This window comes from Ruditapes philippinarum, unplaced genomic scaffold (genome assembly GCF_026571515.1).
Source record: "Ruditapes philippinarum isolate M1 unplaced genomic scaffold, ASM2657151v2 ctg1786_1_1_1_1, whole genome shotgun sequence".
NCBI classification, from domain to species: domain Eukaryota; kingdom Metazoa; phylum Mollusca; class Bivalvia; order Venerida; family Veneridae; genus Ruditapes; species Ruditapes philippinarum.
In genome coordinates, this window is record NW_026858083.1 from 244534 (window position 1) to 270329 (window position 25796).

Here is a 25796-nt window from a genome sequence, read left to right on the forward strand (position 1 = left end):
TTTAAGTGAAAGTATAATTTAAACGGCATTTTTAAATATACATGTATATTCTTTATATATTCTAGTTCCATTTAAAGTGTGTTTATGTCTACTTCTTTATAAAAGTTAACAGTTGGTACAAAATAACAGCATTATCCAATTTTTTCAGATTATGGAAGACGACATTTTCATTTCAGTCCTGTAAAATCCAGATTTTGTTGTCATGACAACAAACACATTAATTTAATGATAAAATACTACATCACTACTTAATAATAAGAGAAACATTGTTATTGTGTTTTATATATCATGTCATTATAAAATTTATTACGTAAGTCTTGTGATGTCAATTATAAATTGTTTGTGAGCTCTCAATTTTGAAATATGATCATATATATTAATATATGTATTATAAATATTTCTTAAAATATAGTTAAATACTTATTTGAAACTGTAATCAAGGAAAAACTATAAACTCTGTTTTCACGTTTACTCTTCACAATAATACCATAGTCACAGAAAAATATCATGACTCAAAATCATTACACGTAATTCTAGCACATTTGTGAATGTCAACATGTAAGCACAACTTGACAATTGTGAATATGTACATTTGTATACCTCAGTTTAAACAATGAAACAGGTACATTTATAAACATTAAAATATAAGCACAGTTTAACAATTGTGAACATGTACATTTATAGATTATATGTCAGTTTAATAAAATCAAAGCCCTTAGGGTAATGCCAAAGGTTAAAATGTGTGAATCGTGAAAGTTCAACGTTTTATTTATTTATTATCATTATTTATTTTATTTTGTTTACTTGTAGAGCAGATTGATACTTTTTACGTTATATCAGTCTACGCTTTTATAAGAAAAGTAACGTTAACATTATCATAAAATATCATCCACATAAAAATAAATTTTATCAGATCGATATTTTTTTAAAATTTTACTTCACATTTCTTGTGTGTTAAATGAGAGATCGCCACTTTTGTCGGTAGGCAAATACATGTACATTCTTCTGTAAAAATGAAATAAAACCAGAAATGAAACAAGTACATGTCAGTAATACATCATATAAACAAAAGCATTGATATGAAAAATAAATCCGCGATATACACACACTCAGTGTCTTGTTTTTAGATACTGTATTGATTAAAATTGTACATCATTGGGTATTCTAAAATTTATTTTGCATATTCAAGTTTTTTTCTATAAATACTTAATTTATTTTCATCGAGTGGCATGAAAATAAATATTTCATAAGTGGCGTTAGCCACGAGTGAAATATCATAATTTTCATACCACAAGATGAAAATACATCCTGTATTTATAGAAAAAAAACTTGAATTTTCTGTTTATTATATACATGTACATTTTTCTCAATTTTGACATAACAATTTGAAAAACATTCCCTTAAATTTTGTGTACTGGTAGAATTTAGAAGAAAGAAGTCCAGCAAGACACCAGTGAAAATACGGAACATATGTTTCACTGCAGTGAAAAATAAATCTTTACAGTGAAAATATGAAAAATGAAAATACGCATTTTATTTCATCAATATTTCACAATATTTCATTTATAAGTATATGATAAACACTATTTTCAAACGAACGTCAAAAAGAAAGAAAAAACATATTCGTGACACATATTTATATAAAAAGTTACATGGTAGAATTATCATTTTAGAGATGATTGGTTATTGATAATCAGCGTGATAGAAGATTCGCTCAGAATGTGGTAATTGACCATGTAAATAAATTAAGAAATTTCTGGCGGACAAAATACCGAACACAAACATTTTTCATCACTTTTATTCTTTTCAGTTTCAAAAGTGAACAGACTACAGAAATATCAAAATACTTCTATTAAACGCGAATGTACATATTTGAGGCGGTGTAGAATCTTATGTTTCGCGTGTAATGCATAACAACATTTGCTACATATTCCAAATATCATCGTTTGTCAATTTTTGTTTATGGGTAATAAAAGTATAAGGTTTACCAACACAGACTAAACATAATTTAAAATACATACACATGTATATATATCGTCAACATTACTTAGTTCTATTGCACTCATTATTTTACGTGGTTCTTTAATAATAAACATGGGATGACAAGTTTGTATGCCTTCTTTCATAACATTTTGTAAAAATAAAAATAAAAAATTTGTTATTTATGCATCATGATACATAAACAAGCCATAATTATGCCATGCAGTTAACAATTCTTTAAATGTTGATTTATTTGTTGAAGAATTACTATGTTTGAAACGCAAATATGCACGAAATGGAAAAAAAAATGTTTTTATAGTAACATGCATTTGTTTGTGTTTTGTTGTTGTTGTTTTTCATAAATCTATCAATAATAATAGCATTGTTCTTGAATAAAATAATCATGAGTTAAGAATGAAGGTAAATTTGTGTTTGTTCACCTATCAGCCTACAATGATAGTATCACGGATTGAAACAAAAAGTTAACCGACAAAAAAAACTGTTGGACAAAAGTTAACTTGTAATTTTGATCATCATATATAAGATGCAAAGATGGGCTCCTGTTACATAAAAACACAATAAAATATTATTAATAAGATCCAATTCAAAAAAAAAATCTATTTTGAAATTTAAGTTATACTAATCATATCATCATATCACTTACAAGATTTTTAATTGATACCTAACACGTGCCTAAATAAGTGAATATTAAAGAAGTTGATTAGAAAACTTTAAGAAATCTACAAAGGAAGATGGAAGCAGATAAATACGAGACAATGACAGATGTGAACATTTCCGTGGATATTTAGACATTCTGCATCCGGGCACTGCACAGTACAAAGCACGAAACAATATCTATATTCATTAATCGTAAATTATAATCATGAGATAGTTTCAATAAGAATGTTTTAAGTTGATAATTTAACTATTTAGTTTAAGTTTTCTAATATTATGTCAATACAATCAGTTTGATAAGTATATTCGTCAAACACATTATTCCCATCTTATTATGTCATTTAGTCCAAAGGGGAAGTTTATTTTTTGCGAAGTGTGTTTAAATAATTGTTTTGAGCACAAAACCTTCACGAAAATAACTTGCCACAAAAGGTTTTTTCGAAAAATATTTTGATCCACACCTGTTTAAGCAGAACGTCATAAATATGTTTGAATTTTTATCACTTTCTTGAAAAAGGTTTTACACATATTTAGCGTTAATTTATCGCAGATATTGAATTAGTGAACAGTTCAGTCAGTCCGCCATTTTGTTGGTCATAGTCAGTTATCCCAGCGGGCATGTCCGGAAGTGACTGCGTGGAACTCATATCCGACAACGACGACGAACTATTATTACTCATTTCTGTAAAAGCCTTGTCGTCTGTTTTCTCATCGTCACTCAACCGGAACTCACTATCTGTTACCGCTTGGCCGTCACCTTTCGTCTGCTCTTGTTTTAGGACATGACGTCGATACTTAGCTCGTGCATTCTGGAACCAAACCTATGATGGAAACAAAATTCTACATATGACACGATTCAAGGAACAAAATGAGACAATGTTGACACCAATAGAAAGAAATAATTCCGAATTACATGTTTATGTCCTATTTCATATCGGGTTTACATGTTTATGTCCTATTTCATATCGGGTTTTCTTTCTGTATTTTTTACAGAAAACTTCATTAAAAGGGGCGTCACCACCTCTCCACAGTGTTCAGACTGATTGCTGGCGGCATCCATTTTTGCGTATCTGATTGTAGTGAACGAATCTCATTTACAGCTAAAAACCATTAGGAGCAGTCTACAAAATTTGTTTTGCGCATGCTCCGTTTCAAAATACGACTTAACTTAAACGAAAAATTAACATCGAAGTGAACGAATCGGTACATAGAAAAATCGGAAAATATCATTTACGTTACTATGCGCTACGTGGATGTTTCATTTCGTTCTAATCTTTTAAACTGTATAAATCGATTACAGTATTGTTTTCTGAATAGCGTTTTACTATTTCATGTTCCGATAAATAGTAACAGTGACAATAAAAAGTAACAGTGAACATTATAGCTACACTATTATATGACCGAGTGAACCATGTACCGAAATTTTGCTGCTCCTTAAACTTTTAAACCGGTATGACTAAGTAACGCAACGGGGATTTTTAGGCGCAAATTTGACACAAGTTTGATTTTCTTAAAATATAGTGGTTGGAGGCATGCAGCTTTATATTCTGTTTATTCCAATCAAATTATATAAAACATTTTTTCTGTAAATCCTGGACTTAAAATTGTCTGATTAACATACTTTATGCCCGTTTTTGAAAATGTAGAGGAAATGTTTCCATATACTTGCCAAAACATTAAGCGAAAATTTTCTTATTGAATTTTACAAGAAAATTTGATACTACTTTTAATATACATATCATTTATTTTAATTAAGTTCCCGTTGTAGAAAAAGTATCCCTAATGCGCCAAGAAATAGTCAATTTCTCCGGCATATAATCTTTCAAAACATTAAAAAATGAAGTGTAAAACAAACTTTCATTATGATACTATATATTCAATTTATATAATAAATTCTATTTTGTTAAATAATTGTAATTTATAACCATTCATTGTGTCTTTTTTCCAAATATTTTCAAATTAAACAAATCTTCTACAGCAGCAAAAAGACCTCTCGCATGCTTCTTTTTAAAGAAGCAAACTTGTAAGTTAATTGCAGCGAAAAGTTAAAAGCAAGAGGGCCATGACGGCCCTGAAATCGCTCACCTGAATATTAAAACTCTCCATGACAAGGAACAAGTCATATTGTTAATTTTAAACAAAAGCAGATACAAGTACAAATGTTGCTGCATTGCAGCAATTGAGAAGCTCCGCGCCAAAAAAAATGCGCTCATTACAGATACCTTACCAAATCATTCCTGCGAACAGTTCATTTTCTATTTATATCAAGTACAAGTGTACATTATTCCGGATGTTTTTTACATTATTTAAAATTTGCATAATTATTTACTTATCGTATGCACTAACAAATTAAAACAAAACAAAACCCCATCTTTTCTACTTATAACACGATTCAGAGAACAAAATGAGGCAATGTTAACACCAATACGAACAAATAATTTCGAATTACATATATATGTCTTATTTCTTAAAATACAAGCACAATTATCGAAACACTTCAAAATATAACCTTGCGGAAACCAACTGTCTTCAGACAGACAGACAGACAGACAGACAAACTGAAAGACAGACAACGCCATTCCATAAAACGTCTAGAAGTTTCTTCAGGCGTATAGAAATAAGACAGGGAACCTAACAAAATAAGACAGGCGAACCAACCCAATTTAACAGAAGAACTAACTAAAAAGACAACGAAACTATCAAAAAGGGACAGAGAAATTAACGATATAAGACGGAAAACTAACAAAATAGGACAGAGAAAATTTGAAAATAACACAGGGAAACTAACAAAATAAGACAGGGAAACTAAATTTAACAGAGAAACTAACAAACAGGTCTGTGTGACCATGGATGTCCCATGTTCAAAGTTGAGTAAGATATTATCAAAACAACCTTTCTGGCAAATTTTCAGGATATTTACCTCTAAAATGTAAACAATGTTTTCCATATTTGAGTTGTGTGACCTACTTTTTGACCCTAGATGACTCATATTCAAACATAACCTAGAAATCATCTAAACAAACTTTCTGACTATTTTTCAGGATATTTGGAATAAAACAATAGCCTCTAGAGTGTTTACAAGTTTGTTCTATAGTTGGGCTGTATGACCTAGTTTTTGACCCCAGATGATCTATATTCGAAATTGCCTTAGAAATCATCAAAACAACCTTTCTGACTAATTTTCAGGATATAATTTGGACTGAATCAGTAGTCCCTCAAGTGTTTTCTCTATTTGGAAACATATAGCCCCCGCGGTGGGGCCTACTTTGAAACTAGTAGAGGTAATTTTTGAACAATTTTGTTAGAAGACATATAGGTGATATCATTTAATACATATCAAAACTCTAAGCTTTGTATCTTCAAAAAAGAAGATCTTTAAAGTTTTTACTAAATGTACATAATGAAACCAATGACTTCCGTGGCGGGGCCAATTTTGATCCCAGAACTATAATTTGAACAATCTTGGTAGAGGTCTATTACACAATGTTTCATGCTAAATATCTAACCTCTAGCCTTTGTCAAAACAGAGAAGATGTTTTTTTAAAGTTTTTTTTTTATTATACATAAAATAAATCATTGAACCCCTGGGGTGAGGCCAATTTTGACCCCAGGGTTATAATTTGAATAATCTTGGTAGAGGTCCACTACACAATGTTCCATGCCAAATATCTAACCACTTGCCTTTGTCGGTTCAGAGAAGAAGATTTTTAAAGTTTTTACAATATACATATAAGGAAAATCAATGACCCCTGGGGCAAGGCAAAATTTGACACCATGGCTAAAATTTGAACATTTTTTGTAGTTTCATTAGATGATGCTACACACAAAATGTCTAAGCTCTAGGCCTTGCACTTTCAGATGAGCAGATTTTTAAGTAAAAATCAACCAAAGGCGTATATTGAACAATCTTAGTAGAGGTCAAATACACAATGTTAAATGCAAAAAAAACAAACAAACAAAAAAAAAAAACAACAAATATCTAACATCTAACCTTTGTCAAAACAGTGAAGATGATTTTTAAGTTTTTACTTTATATATATAGGAAAATCTATGACCCCCTGGGATGAGGCTAATTTTGACCCAATGGCTATAATTTGATTAGATGAAAATATCTAAGCTCTATGCCCTGCACTTTCCGAGGAGAGTTTTTTTAAAGATTCCATTTCAAAAACCGTTTTTAGCTTTTCTGACCCAGATGTTCAATGGAGCAGAACCATTTGAACAATTTTTGTAGAGTTTCAAGCTAGAAACATCCCAGGAAAATTTCATCAAATTTGGCCCAGTAGTTTCTTTGTACATAAAGTTACACGGACGCACTGACGGACGATGGACGCCGGGCAAATTGTGATCACAAAAGCTCACATTGAGCACATTGTGCTCATGTGAGCTAGAATAGAAGACATAGAAACTACAAAAAGACACGAACACTAACAAAATAAGACAAGGGAACTTACAAAATAAGAGAGCAAAACTAACAAAATAAGACAGGGGAACTAACAAAATAAGACAAGGGAAGATATCAAAATTAGACAAGGAAACTTACAAAAAAGGGAAACTAACAAAACAAGAGCGGGAACTTACAAAATAAGAAAGGGACACTAACACAATAAGACAAGGAAACTACCAAAATAAGACAAGGGAACTTACAAAGTAAGAAAGGAAGAAGAGAGTGAATTTACAAAATAAGACAGGGAAACTAACAAAATAAGACAGGGAAACTAACAAAATAAGACAGAGAAAATAACAAAATAAGACAAAAGAACTTACAAAATAAGAGAGTGAAACCGGGAACTATCAAAACAAGATATGTTTGTAAAACATGTATGCCCCCTATCAGCAGCCAATTATTCATGTGATAAGGTAATTATGCATGACTTCTGACCCAGTGATCAAACAATTAATAAGGGTTATCAAGTATCTACTGGTCATGACCTTGACCTTTGACCCCTTGACCCAAAACTCAATAGGGGTCATCTACTGATCATGACCAATCACCATATCAAGTTTGAAGTCCCTAGGCCTAAGGGTTCTTTAGTTATTGATCGGGAACCGTTTTTACCTACAAGGTCAATGTGACCTTGACCTTTGACCACTTAACCCCAAAATCAATAGGGGTCATCTGCTGGTCATAACCAATCACCATACCAAGTTTGAAGTTCCTAGGCCTAAGGGTTCTTTTGTTATTGATCGGAAACCGTTTTTACCCAAATGGTCAATGTGACCTTGACCTTTGACCCTTGACCCCAAAATCGTTAGGGGTCATCTACTGATCATGACCAATCACCATACCAAGTTTGAAGTTCCTAGGCCTAAGGGTTCTTTACTTATTGATCGGAAACCGTTTTTGCTTACAAGGTCAATGTGACCTTGACCTTTGACCCCTTGACCCCAAAATCAATAGGGGTCATCTACTGATCATGACAAATCACCATACCAAGTTTGAAGTTCCTAGGCCTTAAGGTTCTTTAGTTATTGATCGGAAACCGTTTTTACCTACAAGGTCAATGTGACCTTGACCTTTAACCCCTTAACTCCAAAATCAATAGGGGTCATCTACTGATCATGACCAATCACCATATCAAGTTTGAAGTCCCTAGGCCTAAGGGTTCTTTCGTTATTGATCGGAAACCGTTTTTGCTTACAAGGTCAATGTGACCTTGACCTTTGACCCCTTGACCCCAAAATCAATAGGGGTCATCTACTGATCATGACCAATCACCATATCAAGTTTGTAGTCCCTAGGCCTAAGGGTTCTTTCGTTATTGATCGGAAACCGTTTTTCCTACAAGGTCAATGTGACCTTGACCTTTGACCACTTAACCCCAAAATCAATAGGGGTCATCTGCTGGTCATAACCAATCACCATACCAAGTTTGAAGTTCCTAGGCCTAAGGGTTCTTTTGTTATTGATCGGAAACCGTTTTTACCCAAATGGTCAATGTGACCTTGACCTTTGACCCCTTGACCCCAAAATCGTTAGGGGTCATCTACTGATCATGACCAATCACCATACCAAGTTTGAAGTTCCTAGGCCTAAGGGTTCTTTACTTATTGATCGGAAACCGTTTTTTCTTACAAGGTCAATGTGACCTTGACCTTTGACCCCTTGACCCCAAAATCAATAGGGGTCATCTACTGATCATGACCAATCACCATACCAAGTTTGAAGTTCCTAGGCCTAAGGGTTCTTTAGTTATTGATCGGAAACCGTTTTTGCTTACAAGGTCAATGTGACCTTGACCTTTGACCCCTTGACCCCAAAATCAATAGGGGTCATCTACTGATCATGACAAATCACCATACCAAGTTTGAAGTTCCTAGGCCTTAAGGTTCTTTAGTTATTGATCGGAAACCGTTTTTGCTTACAAGGTCAATGTGACCTTGACCTTTGACCCCTTGACCCCAAAATCAATAGGGGTCATCTACTGATCATGACAAATCACCATACCAAGTTTGAAGTTCCTAGGCCTTAAGGTTCTTTAGTTATTGATCGGAAACCGTTTTTGCTTACAAGGTCAATGTGACCTTGACCTTTGACCCCTTGACCCCAAAATCAATAGGGGTCATCTACTTGTCATGACCAATCACCATACCAAGTTTGAAGTTCCTAGGCCTAAGGGTTCTTTAGTTATCACTCGGAAACCATTTGGTCTACTGACCGACGGACCGACGGACCGACGGACCGACGGACCGACAAGTGCAAAGCAATATACCCCCTTTTTTTCAAAAGGGGGCATAATAAGACAAGGGAACTTACACAGTAAGAGAGGGAAACTAACAATATAGACCGTATAATCATGTATAATATTATAATAGATACGTACAAAAACTTAAGACTGAGAAAGGACGATATACAAATTCGGATAGAGACTGAAGTGAATATTGCTTAAAAAGACACAAGTTTAATGAATTTCACTTTCTCCTCATTTGCCCTTTATATAACACATGACGTGAAACGTATTTCAGGGAGTAATGGAAATCTAGTTTATCATGTCAACAAACTTTTATTAATATCTTGTCATGCAGATTAAAGTGAAAACAGTGTCTTTCAATTAGCCACATATATTGCTAATGAATTCTCTTTACGAAAAAAAACACAGAAGAAGATTTTCAATAGTGATTAAATTATAACTTATGTACTTTTAAAAACATATGCCTGCCGAGTGTTAAACATGAAAAAATGGCATTATAATCATATGTTAATGACTAACTACTTGTATTTTGCGCCGAAGGCCTTTTATTGCAACTAAATTCATTGTCAATGCCATTTTCATTTTTGTAGTCATTTTCAGTCATAATGTGAATATCATTCCTTTTAAAGATGCTTCTTTGATATAAATGGAAAGCGTTAAACAAGACTGGTTTACCTGTAGAACCCGTTTTGATAGACCAGTTTTCTGGGCGAGCTGTTTGAGATCTTTGGCATCAGGATTATGATTCAGTTGAAAGTAAGATTTCATAGCTCGAAGCTGGTGATGCTTAAATGATGTTCGAATCCGTTTCTGTCGTGGTTGCCCGGATGTAATGTAACCATCTGGGCCCATGGTTCCGTCTCGTTGCGCATCTGGATCTCCCGACATAAAACCTATTATAAAAGTTATCATACTATGATTATTTAGTAAGTAATAGTTGTTTTATCACAATAACATAAACGATTTATTACATTTCTACATATTTGGTTCATATGTAGATACTATAGGCAGAGTTTAATCTGGTGATAAATATATGCTTCTTTGATTAAATTGTATTGGAATATGAAGTTTATTTACATGTTTGTGTATACTAATCTAATATACAAAAGGACGTTTGATTAAAATTATTTTTAATCTGAAAAAGAAATTGAGTACAAAGTACCAAAGGACCCTTTTAAAAAAAGATCCTATATTGTTAATAAAAAGTTTTGCGGAGTCATAAAATACGTGTTATTATGTTTTTCTCTTACAAGTGAAATTTTCGGTAAGGTCCTAAAGTTCTGTAATATATTCTTAATTCACATGTTTGTTTACGATTTCCTACAAACATATTCCATTGCAACCGTTACTTAATTTATTCTATGTTCTTGGTCTCTATAATCGTTTTTTATTAATTCAATGTTTCCACCAATTCGTACGTGCAAAGGTCGTAACGCCTATCTTCTTAAAGAAACAAACACGGAGAGCGTTCATCGTCGGTGGTCAGAAATCAAAGACATGTTCGTCGGTTAAGCTCGTGTCGGAACCTATTCTATCCTCTGATTGAAGAATCTCCTTTAAGAGGCCTACTTGAAGATCACCTCTGTGTGCGTATTTTACAGACATTTTACTGAAGTGTTTTATTTTAACTGTACCACGTGTTCAAGAGTAGTAGTAGAAAATAGACAAACAAAATTCGGTTTCAGTGTAAGACACGTTCTCCTTTTTCTTTTGTTTGATTAAATTTTTGAAAATATAGTATAACTTTACTCCTTCACTTGAAAGGACAAACATAAAAATGGATCGTCAATATTTAACTTACACCATTGAATCAATAATTGTAAAAAGAATTGTTCTGTTTGTTTCGGGGGTGTTTGGTTTCGTTAGTATTTACAGTTTTTGAATACCGTTGGTACTCTGGTATGTTTTCTTCAAGTTACGACAAGGAACGTGCCATAAGAAGGTGAAAAAAGAAAACACGATAGAAATAATACGTTTGTAAGCAATGCGATTATAATTTCTCCTGTAGAACTCTAATTGCAATAGTCAGTTTTTAATGTTGTTTTTTTTTTAATTTTTAAAAAAAATATTTTTTTACACTTTTAGTTCCCATTCAAACAACCATTTATTTAGGGGAGAATTATGTAGGAACTCATTCATTAAAGCATATTGATGTCCATATCCTTACGGTAACATTTATATATCTTGCTACCCTACAAAATGAAGGTGTGTGTGTATATTCCGGATCACGGCAACGAGCCACGTTGAATTCACCAGCGTACATGTGCACCCATCACACCGTTCCTGGGCAGCAGGCAATTTACCAGTACTAGATGCACCTCCACAAGTTAACTAATTCTTAACATGTCAGAGCGGGGATACAGTACGAATAACCGTAAAAAAGTTCATGATCAATCACAACGAAAGTGACCTGCAATGTCTGCGAATAATAATAACCGGGTTGCCAAATTCAACATTTCAGAGCTAACCGGACGGAGCGTTTTGATGTGGATAGTTTATATTCTCGGTAGACAAAAGCGCTTGAATGAATTATAACATGTTTTGTTATATTAACCATAAAAACACGCAAAAAGTGTTATGATTTGTTTTATCCAAAAACAATATTGGACGTCCCAAAACCGAACCAAACATTCCAAAACGGAAGCTATTTTTTTCCTCAAAAAGAAGTGTAAACATAACTGGATCATATATACATGTATATGACACGATTGATATGATTCTGCAATACAGAGCTTTAAAATATTCAAGAAAATTTCATGGTAAGTGGTCTTAACATATTGTTGCTTTCTTGCTAATGAGCTAAAATAAATACCCGTGTGGCACGAGCGCGTCTAAGACAACAAAACGAATAAAACATAAACAAATAACAAATATGTGTCATATGTACTGATTAAAAATGCATTCAACGTCTTTACACTAATTATATGTACATATATCTTATTCATTTATTCCTTCATTTTTTAAAAAAGATTTTTAAACTTTAAAATAATTAAAATTGCATTAAATTGTAATTAAATCGTTTGTATTAACAGATTGGTTGCATCTTTTCACATAGTAAAAATTCCTACGTTAAAGGTACAATTTGAATATGTGCATTTCGAAAAATAACAAAAGTAAAAGCAAATATTTTTTTCGAAAGTATTTTTCAGTTTATGTTTTGTATGTTAAGAGAAGCATACACTACTGAAAAGTTTAATCTCTGCCTAGAGCACTGGTTACACCACTCGACATTTCAACTCGATTCGCTGCACGTTTGATTGGATTGAAACTTAATAATCTTAAAAAGATCGTGAACGCGAACAGACGTGGATTGTCCGCGTTAGATGAACTGTAAATAAGTCTAGCATTGTTATCTGTCTCTTGCCAATGTTCAAACACGCCCCCTACCGGCGAATTATTTCTCCCATGTTAACCTTTTCTCTTTATCGATCAAAGACATTTTCTGAGCACGAAATTATGCCCTAACTCATGATGTCAAATGATAATTGATAATTTTTTAAATGCAAAATAATAATAATAATAATAATAATAATAATAATAATAATTATTATTATTATAATTATTATTATAATTACTATTATAATTGTTATTATTATTTTGTTTTATTATTATTATTATTATTATTATTATTATTATTATTATACTAACAATTCATGTAATAATAATGAAATAAAACAAATCAAGACTTGTGTATCAATAAACTGCCTTTTTATGTAAAATAATAAACATGAACAAGGCCGTCGTCGATGGTCCGGCCGGTCCGGCCTTGGCCGGACCAATATTTTGGCCAAAAATGAGTAAAAAAAAAACAAAAACAAAAAAACACGCATCGCTGATAAGCAATTTCACACTTATGCAATGCGCGGTAATATACAAACTTGACCTGAAGAAACAACTGGATAGTCCGATACTGTTAATTGTTAATTGTATATGTAGGAGTCCTACGAAGTCAAGTGTTAAGTTATCTTAATTGGCATTAATTGACATCGACGTGGCTTCGGACAGTATATATATATATATTATATGTTTATTTAAACTATAACATCACAATTCTCAAAAAATTACTTCAGTTCATATACAAGTATCTTAATATGAATAGCTAAAAAAATTAAGATAGCAAACTATCATTATGTGTGACACAATTCCATCGGAACCAAATCAACCAATATCATTTTCGTTTCCAAAACGAACATAAATTTGTGAGTACATTTTTTCATCAATGTTATATATATTATGATATAGCAAAAAAAAAACAGTGCATGAGATTTGCAATATGCATTATGAAAATCTTAAACTAGTATGCCTGAATTCTCCGAGAACTTGATAACATTTTATTGATTGTATACGGCAACCGTGTTCTGGCCTGCAATCGATCTTGCCATGGCTTGTGTTAAAGAGAGATTTGACCAACCGGGATATCCCGTATTTCAGAACGTGGAGGATTTACGTACTATGGTCGCACAACCTTTGAAGACCGAGTACACTAGAGAAACTTGGTTTTGTTTGAAATTCCTATGGTAACGACATTAACCGAGACATCTTAGAGGTGCAGCTAAGGCCTTACCTGTTACGTTTCACATTTTGACAAATCAGAAAATAGTACTGTTACTCTACCTGACGTTTTGAAATTTGTGTCAGAACAGTCAATGCTAAAACGAGCACTGTTCTCTGAGGTCGTTGTGTTGTTTAAGATTTTGTTAGAAATGCCTGCTACTAATGCTACAAGTGAAATGACATTCTTGGCGCTCAGAAGAAGAAAGACATACCTGAGATCGACAATGTCTCAAGTACGTTTGAACAATCTAATGGTGTTACATATTCATTAAGTACAGGACAGATTCACTTAACTAACGTGACTTATTGCCAATGAGTTCATTACCACCAGAGAACGATGGCGATGTGTTTTTGGAAAATTTACATAAAATGAAACTCTGTGTTGTGTAAGATTATTGTGAACAAAATACAAGTTACTGCTAAACAGAAAGTGGTTATTAGTGACTCGTAATGTACTATTCTTCCATCATGTCATCGATTGATATTTAAGCCTATACCATTGTGTGATTTATGTTAAACAATAATCCACGTAGCTGTACTATTTCTTGTATTTGTTTATCTATAATTATCAGATAAAAATGCATCTAAAGAATTATAACATCAGTTATTGTTTATTTTTCATTTGCCAAATATCAATTACATGTACTGTATTCATTTTTATGTACACCTGTCCGTCCGTTATGCGAACCTTAAATTTCACCCTTAAAACTTACGGCGCACTTAAAAATGTAAAAAATCGTTGACATATATTACTATAACATGTACTAGCGGCAGGCTGTAAACTGTGCCAAATATACGGGAAAACGCCCCTGAGAGCGTCCTAGAATAAAAAAATTTCCGGGGGAGCATGCCCCCGTACCCCCCTAGATTCGGGCTCAAACCAACAAAGTTGGCCGCACCAATCACAAAATCGTGACGACGGGCCTGATGAAACAGATTACTTTTTTAAGAATGCCCTAATATTATCAAAACTGGAAACCATTTATATCATTCTGTTGAAAAGCTATATTATAGGCAATGGAAATCTTCTATATTTTATATACTAACTTTTAACAAAAATGTAAACTTGATTGAGCAGTCATCTTCAAAGAGTTTTATATAATTTGATAAACTATTACTGTAAGATAAACCTAAAAATATCGTATGGATATTGTAATAACAATGAAGAGAAAATGTTACACGGATGAAAGAGAATTTTATAAAATATTATTACACAATCTTTTTAACTGAAGTATTTATGAGATAAGAGCAAGTTGTGAGACTGGCCGGGAGTGACGGACTACATACTGGCTGTCCTGAAAGCATTCAATGAGGCATTAAACCGTCCTCTCTCCGCCATCCTTCAAGGACGTATTGTTAAAAAGATCTGCCATTTGTACTCCCGCTGTCCGAAATAAATGGTATTTAAATACGGTTGTATTAACACAGTACCTGGCTTTTGTCGCATGGCGTGCGGTCCTTTTATTAAGGTCTGTTTTACATAGGTGAATGAGAAAAGATATTTTCACGTGATAGTTTTGCTCAAAATTGTAGCCATGTAAAAAAATCATGAAAAAAAAATCTCGCTTTCTCCTTGAATGTCCGCGCGTTCATGATTGTACATCAGGCGTATCAATCCGTTCAGATTTGCTAAATAAGTCTATATGATAAACAGCATGCACAATATCACTTATTACTGACCAAAGTCACATCTTAATATCATTAAATTAAAATGCATATATCTAACCCCCCCCCCCCCACCACAAAACATGTATTTCATGGCTTACGGTATTAACGTGATACAGAGGTCACACGTGTTTGTTGTTGTTGTCTTCTACTTTATTTAAATGGTAGTTTTACCTTGTCTACCTGACACCATTATACTCCGAGCAACGCATGTCACATGAATACTTAATAAAACTAAAATTAATAAAACTAAAAGAAAATAAGCTAATCACCAACAACAATAATGAACGCAAACATGTCCTAGGAAAATTATATAGTACATTAAAAGCTTGCATAATGTATTGAACAAACTCTAATTAGGCATACACTATGTGAACTTTTTATTTAGGTGCAACCTGCAGATAAATGTGATTATGATTGCGGAAATGATAAAAAAACGCTCATATATGCTTACCATTTTTTTTTATAAGTTAATGCTTTACATTAGAGTTAATATTATCATTTTCATACGTAAAAATAGTGAAAAAATAAGTAGTCAACAATACCAACGTTCTTCAGGGTACATAAATAAGAGGTTTATACACGACAGATTGTCTATTTTGATAATTCTATCGTTGATACCTTATGTGTAGCGCTATACAAACTTACATAGTCCACTACATCTACTGTAGAAAAATTGTCATATTTCTTTTCTTTATTTTTTTTTATTTAGAAACATTTGTGGTTGTTTCAGGATAATGGTATATTTACGTAGAAAATAGAATTTTTCGACAAGATGTGCGCCGGCAAAAGAGAGGATGCGGCCGTATTAAAAATAAAGGGTAGAGCCATAACACTGAATTACAGAAACAATCTGTTTTTAAATTGTGTTAAATCATAATTATAAATTATTGCATGCATATATTTTAACATTATCTTGATTTAAACGATTCGCACTCCATGTTTTCGTACCTTTTGAAATTTTCGGTCGACCTATAGTCTTTTCACATCTTTACGTTGTTGAAGTAATATTTAATGGTGTGTGGAATTGTTGTTGCTGGGTTTTTTTTAAATTAAACTTATGTAAAAGTTATCTATTTTAGAATCGTCGTTATCAACCATATATTTGCTTTATTATTAACATTTACAGCAGATAGATTAACTGTTAAAATATAGTCTCTGTTTTGTTGGTATTATTGCTGAGTTGAGAACGTACTTACACCTTATTATCAGCTTTACTATAAACAACAAGATAGTAATGTCAAAGGATCATCAGGAAGTCCATATTGATAAGAAATCAATGATTAGTCTTTAAAATATGCATTAAATGACTTACCCATCGTTCTGTATCCATTATCTGGAGCAGCTATTTTTCTTTTCCGAGGTCTTCCCTTTTGTGTTCTTTTTGTTTCTGGTGGAAAATATGGAATGTTTTCAATCCCGGGTCCCCCCATCATCCCCGGGCTAGCAGATGGCTGTAACCCCTGTCCTTGGGGCGCACCCTGCATCATATTCTCATAGTCTTCACGACAATATATCATATTGTCCCGCATACCGAAATAATCTCCAGGCATTAAAGTCTTATTGCACAAAAAACACGTGAAACATGTCACGTGATACACGAAGTCTCGTGCACGCATCACCATCTCGTTTGCAGCTATACCATGTCGACACTTTGCACAGCATTTTATTGAAAAACGTCTGGAAAAACATTAAAAAGGAACTCTAACTCATAATTCTATTTATCTTATAATGATTTAAATATCGATATTTTCAGAAATATTATTCTTTTATTGTAGTGTTGACAAAAAGTTTATTACTTCTAAAAGAAAATGTCTCTGTCCCTATATTTTACATTATTTATGACACATATAAAACATTGCGCTTATATACATATATTAAGTGAAAGTATATAAACGTTTAATACTTTGTTTCATTCTTTTCTTTATTAAAAAAGAAAATGAATAAGATTGTAAAAGAGACAGAATCCATTGTGTCAAGAGAGTAACTGTCATGCATGTAATTTTGGACATTGGGCAGAAAGTCCGCATTTATCAAACTCAAGAACTCCTACAGATTTTAGTTACATCACTTCAACGAAAACTTATCGAGAGATCCAATTTTGCATAATTGAATATTTTACACATCATAGAGGCTATTTAGTATCAATTTTCGAGAGCAAATTAGATGTTTGTCAAAAGCTGACCGGGCTAATTGTAGCCCTAGTGTGGCAGGGATAATGTTCGCAAGACTGGTGCCGCAGAAAAGAAAGGATAACCGTATTACAAACTTATTTTCAACTTTAGTCCGAATACAGTACTGAAAAAAACAACAACATATTACCAGGGAAAAAGTTACATTTATTTAATTTTCGATTGTATGCCTCATAGTCTATTGACCATCATTGAAAACTCATTACATTACAATTCATTTCTGTGTTTACTTTTTCATAAATATAAACATAAAATCAAAGTACAACACTTATATGAAATAGAAACCGTTTAAACAAATTTAACGATAAAAAAAAATAAAAACGATAAAAAAGGTTTTAAACTAACATAGCGTTTGATAGTTTTAAATTTAAAGTTTTACCAGTCCAACATATGAACAGAATTTGAAAAAAAAAATACTTATTAAGTTATTGCGATAATTTTGCCTATATTTTACATTATTTATGACACATATAAAACATTGCGCTTATATACATATATTAAGTGAAAGTATATAAACGTTTAATACTTTGTTTCATTCTTTTCTTTATTAAAAAAGAAAATGAATAAGATTGTAAAAGAGACAGAATCCATTGTGTCAAGAGAGTAACTGTCATGCATGTAATTTTGGACATTGGGCAGAAAGTCCGCATTTATCAAACTCAAGAACTCCTACAGATTTTAGTTACATCACTTCAACGAAAACTTATCGAGAGATCCAATTTTGCATAATTGAATATTTTACACATCATAGAGGCTATTTAGTATCAATTTTCGAGAGCAAATTAGATGTTTGTCAAAAGCTGACCGGGCTAATTGTAGCCCTAGTGTGGCAGGGATAATGTTCGCAAGACTGGTGCCGCAGAAAAAGAAAGGATAACCGTATTACAAACTTATTTTCAACTTTCCGAATGACAGTCCGAAAAAATACAGTAGCTGCCAACTTTTCATGGCAAACATTGACCATATTATTTACATTTTCATTGGTGTATTTTTGCTGAATATAAATATAAATTCATGTACAATCATTTATTGAAAGAGCAACACAGTATTAATTTCCAAATTATCGATATACTTAACAATAAAAAAAATGTTTTAAACTAACATTGTGTTTGATAGTTTTAAATTTAAAAGTTTTACCAGTCCAACATACAGACAGAATTTGAAAAAAAATTACTTCAAATTTATTGCGATAATTTTGCTTTATGTTATGATAAGATATAAATACAACTATGGTAAACAGGAAAAGCATTAATAGTTTAGCCATGATTATTGAATGTGAACTATCCAAATAACTCTATTAATCATGCTATATGTATTACAAAAGATATGAGAATATATGAACGACTATAGTTCAGTATCCAAGTATTTGTAGCTAACACAATTTATGCTATGTAAGGACATTCATAAAAGCTATTTTTAAAATAATATTATTAAAAGTGATTTTTGTTCAATTATTTACCTATAGTAGTCTTCTTTACAATAAACATTTCCTTCTCGCACAAAGCACGTGAGTTCATTATCAAGATGTAGTTTACAGTCGTAACACTGTAGACATTGCACGTGCCAATGTTTGTCGGCTGCCATGAGGAAATATCTATCATCGATTCTACAACCACACCCTGCACAATATCGAAACTCCCCTGACCCGTGCATATCCGGCATTGCCTGAAATATTTAAGCGTGATTACAGTATTTGATTAAAAATAACTATTAAAAAAAACTATTAAAAAGCAAACATAAACCCTAGCACCGGCTACAAATAAAGTGTAAACAAGAAGTTACATGTCGCAGGTATGTACATATAAGACTGGATTGGAAATTCAAAAAGTCTATTTATTAAAAATATATATATTTTGTTATATTTACTATAAGAGTATTCAAAACATTTTAGAACGAAAGGATAACACAAATTGATTCAGATACTTTTTACAAAGAAAGCGATACATGTGTTTAGCAGAGTGGTGAAGTTTAAGTGTTCCTTAAAAAATCACTCTTAAACTTTTAGTGCTTCCTTTAACTTTAATGGTTTTAACAATTACACATTTGTTTTCAGATTGTGGGGAAAACCTAATTTTTATTGTTTGTATTGTAAGAAAGTTGAATTTTTTTTAATATATATTGACATGTTTAAGTTAAAGTTAAGAAGCATTAGGAGTATGCACTCAAAATATTGACTCTTCAAACAATCCGTTAAATAAACTCGCTGCATTCATCACGGTGACGGCTATTTTCATAGTTGTATAAGATATAACAACAACAACACTTGCAGTATTTGATCAAAGTTATTTGTTAAGTAGAAAAATAAAGAACAGACTTGTATAGAGACCTTTCAACTGTCATTTACGTGTGTTACTGATAGTGAAAAAAATGTCTCCCATCAACACGTAACATTTCTTTTGAATAAAATATACATGTATTTGTTGTTACTGATTGTTCCGAAACATCCAAAAGAAGATCCAAATATAATAAAAAGAATGATGCGAAATCTGGTGTAAAAAACGCAACAAAAATCTGCTAAATGCACCCAAAATGTTTAGATCACCTGCAAATCGTGTTTTTGAATATGTCTGAAAAGGAACCAAAAATGAGATATGTAAATAAGAGGTATCAATGCACGTGTATTTATCTACTCGTGCATTTATTTATAACATCATAAACATGAACAAACTTTATCAAACGGAAAATAAATAATACATGTAGCAGAAGTCTTATTATATCTTCCATGATATATATTTGTAGGAACAATACATAAAACACGGTTTAAAGTGAGAGGTAAAACCAGTGATACACATTCGTTCACGGTCGTCAATACTTAGAAGAATCACTTACATTAAAATTTATAACCGGATGTGCAAATTATTATTAGCAATTTTAGAAGAACATGTATTAATATGTAGCAAAAAAACATGATGGATGACAATGTGATATATAGATAACACGGAATGATGTAACATTATGATGCCGGTGGGAAAATTCAACCCCCGTAGATACACGATCTCAGTCCGGAGGTAACAAGTGCGTTTATAGATTGTAAAGTCTCTGTGGCATTTCTACATGAAACACAAGACATATCTAAGAATTTTAAATGATAAAACACACTATGGTTTCTAAACAGTAATACTATATACACGAAATGTTTTTATCTGCTACCGTGATGCTCGAACTGAATGACTTGTTATTCTCAATTTAAACGAGTCTTTCGTTTTTTTCTTCTTCTCTTTTATAGAAATAGTTATAAGAATGCAAATAAAAAGAATTTACATTGTTGTTCTTTTTCACACCACTCTATTTTCTCAAATTAATCTCTAAACTTTCGATATAAGAATATAAGACATACCTCATTTAGGTATTCCATATCGTGGTCGGTTCGATATCGATCATCGTACCTTGTATCGTCATACCTCCGATCACCTTCTAGTGGATTCATCGTCTCCACCATTATGTTCTATTAGCACTAATTTTGTTGTTAGATATCATATATAAATCCGTGATGTCGTAGATTAATACACGTAGATAAGTCTCATTTTTGTAATATATTATTAAAGAAGACTACACATATTTTGAGATTTGCCACATCACGTTGCCTTCAATGGTTTTTGTACGTAAAATATAAATAATGATAGTAACATGTATCTACAATGTCAGTGATCATATGAACACCGTGCACCCGATACCGTATATCAGTATATATACACACGAGACGCTCTAATATTTACCAGAATCGTTCAGGTGACACAATTATCATTATATTGTCTACAATATAATATCGTACGTCGGTTGTTAAATTTTTTTTTAACCTCAAGCTTTAATATTATCGTCTTCTACTAAACACTTAGCGATTTTGCTACAAATAGGACAGTATCAAAATCCAAACAGTAAAGAAGAAAAACACTTGAAAATACACTAAAAATGTTGGTCAACTTTTGATTTTAATCCGTATTTGTTTATCCGTACAATGACAACTATTAAAGAAGATCAGAATATTTATCGTGCTGATAGGTTTATTTGTTAAACAGCTCAGCTTTTCTAACTACCAGCATGAATCACAGAGGAATTATTTGCTAACCGTGGGAGTGGGCGGAGTAAAAACGAATTAGTATGCATGGGGAGCTGAAAGGGCATGGCCATAGACGTAAACGAGCAAATTCTGTAAGAAGGCGGTTATATTGATTTACCCGTACCAGAAAAGCAAGGAAAGTCGATGTGCTAGAAGCAAGCCTCTTGCTATAGAAATTCTCTGTATGCTAGCGTTTAGATTGGTCGGTTAACGTCGTAGATAAATTCCAGTGGCGTGTGCGTTTTTATTCTTTTACCCAGGTCTCAAAGACCCTGTTTTACCATACGTACTCTTCCAGCGAAGTTTTTTGTTACAGCACAAACGTGCGAATTTTATTCCAGTTTTTTTTTCTTTTAAAGAGATAGAAATATAGAAATTAGAATTTGATCTGACTCGACATGTATGATTTAAAACTAAAATGTATCAAAGTGTTCATTCCTCAGTCCTGGAATAATGTTTTAGAATGTTTTAAAACAGATGTATGTAACTTTATACATACTTGTTGACAGAACTTATCGGTATTTTACTCTGGTCAAAACCCAACCAAACCTACTTCACACAGAGGAGGCAAACATGTCTATAATTTTTGTTCTTCCATAGCCCTCGGTGTACATACGGGCTTCTTTGAGCTTATACATGTAGTCTTAATTTTTACTGACTTGACAGGTTTTTGGACGTTATAAATATTATGAAATTCTAGGTATATTCTCTGAATCTTAAATTACATACACAGCGTGATTATATATTTAACCACGGGTATTTTACTGGATTGAATTGCATACTATTCTACTACTTAACCCTTGATTATCTAACGTCCAGTCGACTAGAAATATTATAAGAAACATTGCGTTATTGTTTGCAAAAACGAAGAAAAAATGTCGAAGTACCGCCTTTGATAGATGCATTTTCATTACTTTATTGAATAAGTTTATTAATCAGCCTATTTTCTTTTAAATTCACATTTGATATTATCAAACGATGTTAACTCTTACCAATTTACAAAGTTAATAATTATAACATGTGTATTTGCGTCATGTTTTATTGTTAATATGGAATGTGTAATGTGTAATGCATATTGATTAAAACTTGATTAAAAAATTGAAATCTTTGGACTTAAAATCGGGGATTTTCAAAGTGTTTCTGATTCAAGAATTTCGGAAATTCCCCATACGTTAAGGAATGCATTGTTTACGCACATGTGAAGTAAACTTCGCGTGTTTTTTTGTGCTTCTGCTCAGCACGCTGACGTGTTAGTTCTTTTTTTTTCTATTTTCCTTTCTTCAACAGAAACTTGTTTCTTTGCTTCTCTAACTTTTAAAATAAAACTCGAACCATACGCCAGCGGAGGAAGTGATTCCCAGGTGTTTTCCGACTTCAAAGCATCATAAAATAAGGAAATTTCTGTATATATTGTATCGAGGGAGCAGGTTTTTGTAATCATTCTGTTTTCAAAATAAACATTCGATCACAACACCAATATTTACATTGGACAAGTTAAAAGTTTGCACGCGCTTTACAAGTTTTGTTTTTCTTCTCGTGGCTGCATACTGAAACTCGTCTGCGACCATGCATGTTGTTGATATAACGGAAATCAAAGATTTGTTTCAATGTGTAGATACTGTTTGCATGTGACGAGCAAATTTAACACCTACAATTCTGTTCCAAAAATATTTAAGAAATTCTTATTTAAATTATCTTCTTACAAAATACATCAATCTTTGTTTTAGCTGAAGGCGTGATTTATTTCATGGAAAAATATAAATTTTGTGTTTTGTACGTAATTATACACAAACTTTCTCAGAGTGTCGGCATCTTTGCAGACAAATGAAATGTATTGATATATTTTGAGAACTACGGGCTATATATCATCTTCAAGAGAAATTCAGCTTTTCTTTTTCTGCTTTAACGATGCCACTTTGGTCACAAACTGGCGCGTGCGGCCTTGTGCGCATGTGCGCACAATTCATTATTTCCGACTTGTGCGGAAAAATGAAATGGTCGCGGAGAAATCTTACAAATTACAAATCATTGTTAGAGTGTGTTTAAATCTTATTTTCCAGTAATTAAGGGAAGGATTTCTGATTAATGACTCTTTAACTGTCATTCGACACGCGTTCAAGTTTTATAATGAGAAGATGACTAGATGTTCTAAATAAAGACATTTTACATCGCCGAAACAAAATTAATGGAAACAATGTTATACATGTATAGATTATATATATTATATATTTGACAAAAATTTTAAAAGTTTTTACATGTAATGTCTAAGACGATATGAAATAAACTGACAACTTATAGATATCATCATAGCAAGCGACAATATGTGTTTGAAATGATAAACACCAGTTATCAAAAAAAAAAAGTTTGTATAAAGCAAAAATGTTACAGTGAACGTGAACTTGATAAAAGTAACAGGAATAAATATAAACAACTGATCCATAACGACTTCAAAATTCTAGATATATTGTTAGTTTTTTATAAAACTTATACATTAGTAAAATATAATTATGATTAGTGAATATATAACGAAATATAAATAAAAAATAACTTCAAGGGTATTTGAACAACAGCATATTTTCTCATATAGTGGTTGTCAGATGATAACGGTTAAACGATTATTATTTCGTAGCCTTGACATACTAAGGTACTTCATGACATAAATTCCACTTAATTTCTTCGAAATGTGGATCTAAAAAATTACAAACCTCGCCAATTCGTCTGGCCACGAGATAATATAAGTTATATCATTAAGAAAGAAACCCTCAAGTCTGATCAAAAGAAAATAAGTAGATCTGAACTTTAGTCATATTGAAAACTCGCTAACTCGTGATAACGAAGAAAAACCCACTCGTGGTCACGAGATAATTTTTACCCTCTGTGCTTCCGATGGATCCTGTTCAAGATCAAAGTTCATTAATTTCGTTGTTAACTTTCTTATAGTGAAACTTCAAATTTAGGATAAAGTTGAATCGGAGACAAGGTCAGATTAGGTTAATAATAACTTTTACATATATTCATTTCAGTAAAAGATAAAAAGATAGCCATTCAGTAAATTGAAGTCAAATTACTCTGAATCTTCTTATATCAAATAGTGATATATTGATACAAGCATGTAAGCTCCTGAATAAAAAACCCACCGACGTAAGGTTACACATTCGTTTTACATACATTTTAAATAACTGTTCGTGAGCTAGGACAACAAGGAAATAATAATAATAATTGCCTTAATTATGTCTGCAATTCAGAAGAAATTATGTTGGTAGATTGAACACCATCAGTTTAAATTGACATTTTGTAGTGAGATATCGGACAAACTGATCGTTACCGCAGTGTCGTTTGCAAATCATGTTGTCAATTGTGATGAAAAAACTTTAATTAATATCCTGATGTTTCCTTTAAGTTAAAGAAAATTCATGAATACAAATACTTCGTGGAAAATTTCTGCATACTAACGGTTATTTCATTCATTCATTCATTCATTCATTCATTCATTCATTCATTCATTCATTCATTCATTCATTCATTCATTCATTTTATTATATATATTGTTATTACTTTTTTTATTAAAGTCTATAAAAAAGTTTTTAAAACACATATTATATACTTTGACAGTACGAGTATTGGTTATTGTATGGACATAAATAATGCTCTTTGCTATTTGTCTATAGTATAAACAATGGAAAATTATATCTTTAATTGTATTAAGCATAAAATGTATGAACCGCACATAAAAACATTAATATGTAATCAAACACAATAGCAAAAGTTAATATATAAATATTAAATCATTGTCGCTAGAATGGTAAAAAATTGAGCCTGGGTACGTTTGGAGAAGAGTAAAATAGTACGTTCGAAATGATAGTCTATAATTCCTATTTAATTACAATTCATGAATATTCTAATACATCTTTCAAAGCTTAGTACACTTAGTACGCTCACTATAAACGATTTAAATCTAAAAGCCTAAGTAAGACCACCGCA

The 25796-nt window shown here is 32.1% G+C and overlaps 1 protein-coding gene across 1 annotated transcript; it reads right to left on the reverse strand.

The window, feature by feature from the left end:
* Positions 1–296: 296 nt before the first annotated feature.
* LOC132752026 (LIM/homeobox protein Lhx9-like) lies at positions 297–24085 on the reverse strand. Its single transcript, XM_060742285.1, has 5 exons — positions 21096–24085; positions 19218–19423; positions 16882–17246; positions 10023–10240; positions 297–3476 (listed from the first exon to the last, which is right to left on the reverse strand). Exons 1-5 carry the CDS (start codon positions 21195–21197, stop codon positions 3192–3194), a joined length of 1176 nt encoding a protein of 391 aa, XP_060598268.1. The 5' UTR covers positions 21198–24085; the 3' UTR covers positions 297–3191.
* Positions 24086–25796: the final 1711 nt, after the last annotated feature.

Excerpts from the sequence above, each read along its gene's own strand:
- LOC132752026 (XM_060742285.1), bottom strand. The coding sequence starts at position 21,197 with ATGGTGGAGACGATGAATCCACTAGAAGGTGATCGGAGGTATGACGAT. Across the intron at positions 19,424-21,095 it reads ATATGGAATACCTAAATGAG|GCAATGCCGGATATGCACGG; the intron begins GTATGTCTTATA and ends TAAATATTTCAG. Across the intron at positions 3,477-10,022 it reads TATCAAAACGGGTTCTACAG|GTTTGGTTCCAGAATGCACG; the intron begins GTAAACCAGTCT and ends TTTCCATCATAG.